The sequence below is a fragment of the Paramisgurnus dabryanus genome, chromosome 12 (assembly GCF_030506205.2).
Source record: "Paramisgurnus dabryanus chromosome 12, PD_genome_1.1, whole genome shotgun sequence".
Classification (NCBI taxonomy): domain Eukaryota; kingdom Metazoa; phylum Chordata; class Actinopteri; order Cypriniformes; family Cobitidae; genus Paramisgurnus; species Paramisgurnus dabryanus.
In genome coordinates this window covers 13,164,039-13,173,960 of record NC_133348.1, presented here as the reverse complement: position 1 = coordinate 13,173,960, position 9,922 = coordinate 13,164,039, and the positions used below count along the sequence as shown (strand labels likewise).

General features: G+C 37.1%; 1 protein-coding gene across 2 annotated transcripts; it reads right to left on the bottom strand.

Moving 5' to 3' along the window:
• Positions 1-1,345: 1,345 nt before the first annotated feature.
• LOC135749664 (serine/threonine-protein kinase pdik1l-B) lies at positions 1,346-6,951 on the bottom strand. Of its 2 annotated transcripts, none has more exons than XM_065268270.2 (4): positions 6,791-6,951; positions 5,743-6,426; positions 3,230-3,455; positions 1,346-1,842 (listed from the first exon to the last, which is right to left on the bottom strand). In XM_065268270.2, the coding sequence occupies exons 2-4, from the start codon at positions 6,400-6,402 to the stop codon at positions 1,610-1,612; spliced, it is 1,119 nt and encodes a 372-aa protein (XP_065124342.1). In that variant the 5' UTR covers positions 6,403-6,426; positions 6,791-6,951; the 3' UTR covers positions 1,346-1,609. The 2 variants fall into 2 exon arrangements, with proteins under 2 accessions (XP_065124342.1, XP_065124343.1); XM_065268271.2 differs by lacking the exon at positions 6,791-6,951 and adding an exon at positions 6,520-6,734.
• Positions 6,952-9,922: the final 2,971 nt, after the last annotated feature.

Sequence of the window (9,922 nt, the reverse complement as noted above, 5' to 3'; positions counted from 1 at the left end):
GGGAGACCTCATGATATGTCCGCTGATGGGTTTTTACTGCTCCATTTGACATCGCAATACCCGATTATATCGCTGTCTCTGCTTGTGAGCCAAGGTGTCAGTCGAATGATGACTGACCGCCCTTTTAAGCTAAGCTCCGATGAACGCACTCGAGGTTTGTCGTCACAGAAATGATTTTCAATAAATTGCAAGATGTTCCTCTCTATTTTTTTTAAAGTCTATGGTTCCTCTACGTCAGGGAGATGTTGCTTTGCCTCCAACCCACAATAAAGGGATGACTTAACAATGGTTCCCGTAATTTCCCGCCACATACCCTTTGTCGTGACTCGATGGAACCTGATGGTTAACAATAAACCAGTCACACTAGTGCCAGCCCCTGACTTATTATGATATTGTATGGTCATTATTCCCCATGAGTGAAGTCTTTCCAATACAGATTAACAGCGGTGTATCTGAGATGATGACCTTAGAGGATGAGTGCGCTGTTTAGATAATGTGCATATTTTGCTGCGGAGGTCGAGGTGAGCAATCCCAGTGTTTCATTTGCAAACCGGTGAAGCGTAAGGAAAAGGGCAAAGTGTCTCCAGAGATGGAAATGTCACAGATGAGATCCACTTAGGAAAGTCTCAGATGCTTTATATTATTGCCGGAGAAGGCCGTAGGGTTTCATACCACTCTCAATGACCCATTTGCACATTTATCTTCATCATCATCATCATCCTTTAAATCAACACTGCATTTAACGACTTGATCAATTTTATATAGAACCAAAAAAAAAATGTCGGACTGGAGCTTTGTGGTGTGCAGTCAGGAAACTACTGAATTGAAATAGCGTTCGAATCCTAGCGGATATTATTATATCCATCATAGAAGGAGACTCCAAATTCTGCTGGAAGATGGAGTACTTTGTCCAAGCAAAAACCCATTTGATTTCCTGTCTTGTGTGAGTAAAATCACAAAAGGAAGATTGGCCACTAAGCGTTGAAAATCTTGTCCGTGGAAAATAGGCGATCTGAATGATTGATGTGTGCCATTTTTCACAGATGCACATTTCAAAGACTTGGGAAGCTGAAATATCCCTTTAGCAGTGAAACTTCAAAGGCTTGAGTCAGTGTGGCTTTCTAAATTAAACCGTTGCTTTAAGGTGTTGATTTGTAGTGTGACCATCCCGAATCCTTCATTTTTTTGTGTGTTTAGTTGTTTGACAACACAACCGAAAACTTGATTATGACATCTGAACAGGCTTTCCTCAAGCGTAAATGCTGTTGAAACAACTTGAGCATCTATGTGTAATGCAAGCTTATTTTCATTGAAAAGAATTATTATACAGGATGGTGCCGATACTTAAATTCTTCTTTAATAGTCTCTTTAATAAATACGTAAAACATAAAAAATATCATAATACAGCAAAGATTTAATAATATGCTTGTACAATTCTTTCACCACCACCACCATACAGATACGCAACACACAATGTGACATGACACAAATATAAATTTATCTTTTTTTACAAAGTCTCAAACAACATACAACATCACAACTGCTTTAACTTTTATTGGCTTCATGGTGAAAATAGAAGAGTCTCTTGTGCAGGTATGCTGTTCTGAGGTCAGTTCATCTGTATAGCAGAGTGGACCCGCTTCTTCAGCTGGTCGGCATTGGGCCGAGTGTCGGGGTCAGAATTGAGCATGTCCAGCAGCAGCGAGCACATGGTGGGGTTTGGAGTTGGCGGCAGTGGGGGAGCGCGTCGTGCCCTCATAGGGATAATCAACTGCAGGTCGGGATTCTCACACAGCGCCTCTCCTAGCGGTGCAAGCCAGCGGCCTCGCATCACATACGCTCCTATCAAAACACAATATAGGGGTACGGTTCATAAATGTAAAGCAGTTTAAGCATTTTGACAGGTCCTTGTTGAAGTGCTTATTTAAATTCATCCTATTCCTGCTAGGTCATAATGACAATTTTGAGAAATTTCTAGCTAATTTCTTCAATGCATATTCATCATTCTTCACAAAACTGCAAGGCAATAACACATCGGTGTTAATCGGTGGAAAGATGAAAATTGCCCTTTGAATGAAAAGGCATTTGACCTTTCTGTATTGCTACTTATCGTGCAGTCAGCAGAGTTAAAGTCATTACTGAACAGCTCTATATCCAAACCCTGAGTCCTTTGACCACTCTAGATTATCAAAACTATTACATATCAAGTTAATGGGCCACTAAGTTAAGCGCTTAAAAACAAGCACGCAACAACACAGCTTTCCCACCGATCTCAAGTCCTCCAGATGAGGTAGCTACTGTAGTGAGATAAGAATAACCAAAATAGCCCTCTGCCTGCCAATGCTAGGGAAATGAGGCTTCAAAAATTGGGACAATTGCTATTCTTGGGCTTTGTAATGCGGTTCTGACAATCACAAGATGATGTTTTTTATATTTTAACTTTCATGTTCTGTTGGGTTTGTGACAGCCAGCGGTCCTTTATAATGACTCGAAAAATTTGATATTTCAGAATCTGGTTGAAACTTGGTACATTTTCCTAATCTATGAAAAATGATTTTCAACTTTCCTTTATAAAAACTATTACTTTTGCTCATCTCAAAAGATCCAATGTCTGAGACATGAATAAATTCAATTTATTTCCACATTTTAAGATTACCTGATGTTGAATATTGCGCTAAAATTTTACAGGATGCGTGTGTACTGATTTCATTGTAATCATAGAAACATAAATCTCCAAAATGATTAAATGAAATGAACATGTGACACATTAAAACATATTGGGGCGGATTCCCGGACAGGGATTAGACTAATCCTAGACTAAAATAAATGTAAGAGCGGTCCAAGTAATGTTTTTAGTATGGTATGTTTGTTAAAACTAGTTATATTTCAAAATTAAACTAAGGCCTAGTCCTGTCCGGGAAACCGCCCCATTAATGTCATCTTAAAGGGATAATTCACACAAAAATGAAAATTCACCCGTCATCCTGGTGAACATAACTTAAATACAGTTGACGTATCCATTGACTTTCATTGTAGGAAAAACAAATACTATGGAAGTCAATTGGTACCGTCAACTGTGTGTACCACCATCCTTTATCAAAATATCTTCTTTAGTATTCACCAGAACAAAAAAAAACTCATACAGATTTAAAACAACATGAGGGTGAGTAAATGATGACAGAGTATTCATTTTGGGGTGAACTATCCTTAATTTATTTCTTTGACTCACCTAGTTGTTCTTGACTGCTGCCATCCTCAAGGAATGTGATTCTTTCCAGCACGGCCCAGAATAGCACACCCAGAGAGAAGATATCAGCCTGGGCTGTATAACTACGACCTGCCCACACTTCTGGAGCCATGTAGAAGTCTGAGCCACACGTAGAAGACAGAGTTAGTCTACTACGGACACCATCTGTAGGACTGTCGACCATCTTACTCAGGCCAAAGTCTGCCACCTGTAATACACGTGAAGAGAGTTATAACATAAAACATAAACATGTGTCATTAACAACTGGAAACTGATCAACCAAAAGATTAAGAGACATTAAACACATTTTACAAAATTACTGCATATAATAATAATGTAAGAATGGAAGAGAAAGATGTTAAATAAATGCACTTGTTAAGGCAGGCATCACTACTAGTAGTGGTCAGTCCCAGGGTTTATGATTTGAAAATCTGTTTACGAGTTTACAACAACATCTAAACACATATGACAATAAAGCATATTTGAAGTGCTGTTGAAGGTGAGAGCTTTCATTTTAACCCGAACTCAGACTACTGCCTCTTCTTAATAAGAATGGGTACTAGTCGAGTGAGGCAATGGGGTGGAGGAGGGATGCTGCAAAAACTAATGGGACAGAAGGGAGGGATGGCTAAATATGGAGACCTCTTTATGTTGATTAGTTAAATGACATGACATGACCAAGCTCCTCCCGAAATAAATCTCATACATCCCACATCTTAAGACAACAAATACATAGTTACAAATAAAATCTAATGGTTTAATGTCATTGCAAATGTTTAGCAAATAAATTTTCAACCAATTCCAACTTGTATCAATCCCACACTATTACTACACCCAATGAAACACTAGCCTTAAAGGGACAATTGGACACTCATTTTTCAGTTCCTCTAGAGTTAAATATTTGAATTTTAACGTTTTCGAATCCATTCAGCCCATTTCCAGGTTTGGCAGTACCACTTTTAGCATAAATTAGCATAATCCATTGGATCTGATTAGACCATTAGCATCGCGCTCAAAAATAACAATTTAAAACTTAACTCTTCTGTAGTTACATTGTGTAATAAGACCGACGAAAAATTAAAAATTGAGATTTTCTAGGCCGATATGACTAGGAACTATACTCTCATTCCGGCATAATAATCCAGGACTTTGTTGCTGTAACATGGCTGCACAAGGCGCATTGATATAACACAGTTCCCGAAAATAGTGTGCTGCTATTAAAAGTTACCAAGGGGACTATTTTTAGGTGGTGTAATATCATTGCGCCTCCTGATAATATCACTTTTAATTTTCGGTTGGTCTTAGTACACAATTTAACTACAGAAGAGTCAAGTTTTAAAGGAACAGCATGTAAGAAATGTATATAAATTAATCATAAAATGGCCCTGATATGTCACTAGACATTAAGAAATCCTTTTCATTTCAAATACTTATTTCACTCACAACAGTGGTCTGGCCAGGATATCGTCATTTAAAAAGTGGAGTTGCAGCCCTCAACTGATGTTTATGTTGTCATGTTGTGTATTGCCCACCAGTTGTGTGATTGCAGTACCAGTTTTAGCCACAAGTTTTGTGATTGCAATATCAGTTTTGGCCACAATCCTACATCTTTCAAGAGGAAAAATATCGAAACTCTTACAATGCTAATGGTCTAATCAGATTCAATGGATTGTGCTAAGCTAAGCTAAAAGTGGTACCGCCAGACTGGAGATCGGCTGAATGGATTCCAAAACAGTAAAAATAAAAGTTTAACTCTAGGGGAGCTGGAAAATTAGCATATTTTCAAAAACCGTGGAGTGTCCATTTAACACATGAAACTACAGACAAAGATTTTTTAACAATTAATTTGAAACTTTATCTGTAAGGTTATTATTTTCTTAGGTCCTTTTTACAGATGAACAGAAAAGGTTTGAAAGATTCAGGTGCTTTGCCATCTGTGACTATGCAGTAATTTAGGGAAGACATTTAGAACTTCAGCAAAAATGTAGATATTGATAAATAAGATATTCAGACAAGTTTGAATGATCTAAACAAGAATAATGATTACGCTCTGTAAAAACAGAGCAAATATAACACATGCAAATCATTCATTTTTATTTCCTCCCAGAAAATAAAATCTAGCTAAACCTTTAAATCAAATAAAACTTCAGACAGTGAAGTCGCTGAAGTGTCCATCATTCAAATATAGCTACAACTTCAAAAGCATTTCTGCATTACTTTGTTCTTTATAACTGCTTTGCTATTACTGAAACATTAAAAGCGCTTTTATGCCTCCAAGCTAGTAAAAATGAAATAAAACATGGACACAGGAGTAGAAAAAACTAAATGATGCACCCAAATGCAATATGAAAGCTTGTATAACGGCAAAACAAAATTGCCCTCAGTTTAACTCCTAGGAGTCATTGGCACTCCAATGTCAAAATTGTTGTTGGTTAGTAAGGCATGCATTGTACTAAAACTTTGTTAAATCTCATATTAACTTTTTCTGATAGTACCTTGACCACTGGTCCTGTTTTTGTAAGAGACACAAGCACATTATCCGGCTTTATATCACGGTGCACTATTCCACATCTATGCAGGAACGCAATGGCACTGCTGAGCTGCTGAACCACGACGTGGTTGCACTCAGCATCCGGTGGCCTGGACAGAATGTACTGGTTCAGATCGCCTTCCTCACAATACTCCATTACCAACCATAGGGCAAAGCAGCGCCTGGGGACCTCTTCTGTGGATATCAGTCTTCTCTTTGACTTGGATGGATTCCTCATTTGGGTTTTTGAGTTATTGTCCACCACTTTTCCTTTGAGAGTGCTCTCTACTAAGTCCAAAGGCAGTCGACCTGATCTCAGGGGCTGCAGTGTTTTTGGTCCAGTCTGTAAAAGGCAGTTATATAGAGCAATGATGTTGGGGTGGTTTCTCGAAGTGATTTTCATAGCCCAGAGCTCCTGCAAGTATAGCTCTATACTCTCTGGGCTGCAACATGGTAGACGTTTGATGGCCACAGTGTCGCCACTTTGGCCCCACCAGCCTGTCTCTGACACACGGCCTTTGAAAACGACCCCGTAGCTTCCTCTTCCCACCATCTGCTGCAAAGTGTAAATATCATCCATCTTTTTTCCGGTGGTCACCACATCAAACTGAAAATCTGCCGGCATTCTCAGGTGTTGTATGTGGCTGTCCTGTTGAGTTACAAGCATGGTTTAATAAAAACGCAAACTTATTATATTTAAAAAATTTCATGTACGTTAATGTAGATTTAAATAAAAACACACCACACTCCCAGCTGTTTATGCCAGCATGAGAGTAGGCCTTATCTATAAACGTCATCTAAATTACTGCTAGTTTGTTCTTTTTAATCAGTTTATAGTTTTTATAAAAAATATATATTATAATTAACAAAAGCAATATTATTGGTCTTGGTATTTAAATAGCACTTATATCCCTTTACGATAACAGATAACTAACTAACTGTCTACTGGCATTTCCATTGTTGTTGCTATCTGCAGACAATAAAATGAAAGCGAAAGAAAACACGAAACTTACTCTTAAAACCGCGGTAAACGTATAGTATGGTTATTCCAACGTGTTTTTATCCAAACTGAAATTATTGCTATAAGCTGTAAACAACGTGCGATTTAAACACACTCATTATTGTTTAAATCAAACGTAAACAGCACTTCCTCTGTCAAACTTCCGTCTCTTTTAGATCTTCGCGCGTACCGCGCTGTTCTGCGTTTCTATTGGACAATGGCGTTCAGACGTCAGAGTTTAACATACGGAAACGCCCACAGCGATTCAAAATTGACCAGTAAAATACGACCACTCGCGATGTGTGTCTATTTAAAAATGAAGTCGTCCCTTTTTACGCCCCTGTGGTTTGTTTAACATGCTCACATCATAGCAGGTAATGTTAAATTGATCAAAACTGGTGGTACGTTTTCAAGTTGTGTCAGAAATAAGGTGAACTTATTTATGAGATGAACGCGGCACCATAAAGTTGTAAATACGAGAGGAATGCTGGATTTCTTTGAAAGCAGCATGGGCATTTTTCTTCTCAAGTTTCCGAGTTGTGGGCGTGTCAGTGAAAAAACAACAGAAGCAATGAATGACGTCCGAAGTTAAAAATTTATTCGACCTCAGAAGCTAATTTTAGCGATTTTGTTATATTTTAAGATAAGTTCTCACAAAATGGACTTTACAGAACGTGATGTTGTAATTACGAGTTCTTACGTAATTCCTAAATACAAACCTCCCAGATGGAAGCTTACGAACATTTTCTGTGGTTTTATTATAGCAATAGCGTAGTAACTATTGCCATCTTTATTACTTTTTGGTTTACAAAAACCTTTGTTCAAACTATGGTTATTGTAGCAAAACAATGGTTTTACTATGGTTACCATGTTATTTTTTGTTTTATTGGTAGTACGGCCATGATTCATTTTCATAAGTATTTGAATGCACCAAATTCACTTATTTGTTTGTCATAACAAGCGGCTACATCTACATAAACAATAAACAACTTTATTCATCATCATAGTACTATAATAGACAGCTGTAAATTTACAACCTTAAAAACACATGTGTAAACTTTACAACTCAAACTCTACTTGGTGTAAATCCTGGCACAATGTGGCCCTTTAATGCTTCCCAAAAGTTACCTTAACACAGATAAGGAAAACCTCATCGACTTATGACTGTCACACCTACGTTCTCACAGAACAGAAAATATTCAACCAATTATTTTCTTCTTGTTTTACTTTCTTGCTAACTATAGCAGCATCTGTCTTATCAATTACCAAAGAGTTTCCCATTTTTTTTTTTACAGTCAGTGAGGTTAGCTGAGAACTCTTCACTTTTACTGTACCACATTTTTTTTGTCATTTCTGTGAGGAATAGAAACTTTGTTTCATAACTTTGTTCTAGTTATATAAATGTACAACATATAAATAACTTATTTTTAACCTTTTTTCTACCCTCAATCTGACAGTGTATCTCAGGGGATAAATACATTCAACATGTGCTGAATAACAGCACGAACAACATATGACTTAATTTTCTTTTTCAGCATCTTAAGAACAGATTTACTACCAATATTATTTTAATTTTACTTAAGAAAAGTAAGATTATTATATAATAATTTACCACAGCGTCAGCATCCAGCAACCTTGTTAGTTTGGGTTATCCTCATAGGCTGATTTCGCAAAGTGGTTGATGTCCTCAGGGAAACATTGTATGTTGACCCTAGGACAACATTTCAATCAACCAATCAGATTTCAGAAATAAATTTACAGTTTGTTTCAAGTTTAAGCTTACAACAAGGATTAGCTGCTTCTAGACCATTGTTTTTCACTTGTATCATTACCCTCTGATTTTAGGGTTCAGTTAGGGTTGGTTTAGGTTTTATTTACAAAAATGTTGTCCTTGGGTCAGCGTAAGTCACTCAGTTCCAACTAAATAACAGGAAAACTCTCTGATGTCCTCTTATGTAGTTAAAAAGTATGTATCCATAGTCCACATAGTTAACCCGTTTAAGGGTTAAACTCTATATCCCAGAATAAAACTGCTGTTTAGGTTGAAAAGACACTACTTTCATCTTTCATATGTATGATCTTTTTTGCTCACTCCACTAAATATTTCTCACATTCCTTATTGACTTTTGTCTTTGAGTCATTCTTATGAAATCAATTATAGCGCATTAATAGACCTTTAAAATGATCGCCATAGGCTTCCCATAAAACATGGCAGTGTCTCCCACAGAGATGTGGACATGCCTCAGTGCTCTTCACCGCCTCATATAGCAATAAAACTTGGCCCCGGCATGATGAAGGGAATGAAACAACATTGACCAGAGAGGCCTCCAATCATTCTGCGTCACACAGGTGAATAAGCCCACTTGTATAATTGCATATTTGTGAAAAACCGACTTCAATTTTTCTTTTGAGGTGGCATCACACCACAATGCATTCAGGACAGGTGTTGGACCTGCTTGTGTGATTCAGCCGCTTCGGTAATGTGTTGTGGCACAGAAATTTGATGAGTTTCGGCTGTAGCCCCACAGTGCATTTCAGTTTGTGTATAATATGTAATTCCAGATTTACTTTCAAGAGACGTATGCAATGCATTGGACTCAGAAGATAAGCAGTTTTTTTATTGTTTATGATTTAGTTTATCAAAGGTTGAATATTGGGAATATTATAATTGTAAGGCTTATTGGTTTAGTTCCTCAGTGAGACTAATTCATCAAAAGCATGCTTTTTATTAAAGGGATGTTTCACCCAAAATTAAAAAAATAATTTTGTTTGAGGAATGTTTGTAAGCAAACCGATCATGAGATCCAATGAGTTCCAAAGTAGGAAAAAGAATACTATGGAAGTAAATGGCGCTCATGAATGGTTTGGTTACAAACATTCCTCGAAATATCTTTCTTTGTGTTCATCAGAAGAGACATTTACAGGTTTGTAACAACATGACTAAATGAGAATTTTCATTTTTGAATGAACTACTCTGCAAATTTGGAGATTAATTACAAATCAGGATCTGGTTTATTTTTTCATCTAATCCTTGTTATTTAACAGTCACTGAAATGATGCTATTAGAAAGATCAGAGAGTTTTTGTTGCTTAAAGAAAAGTTGAATCCAGACCAAGCTGGTCATACCCAAAATTAGTTCATTTTT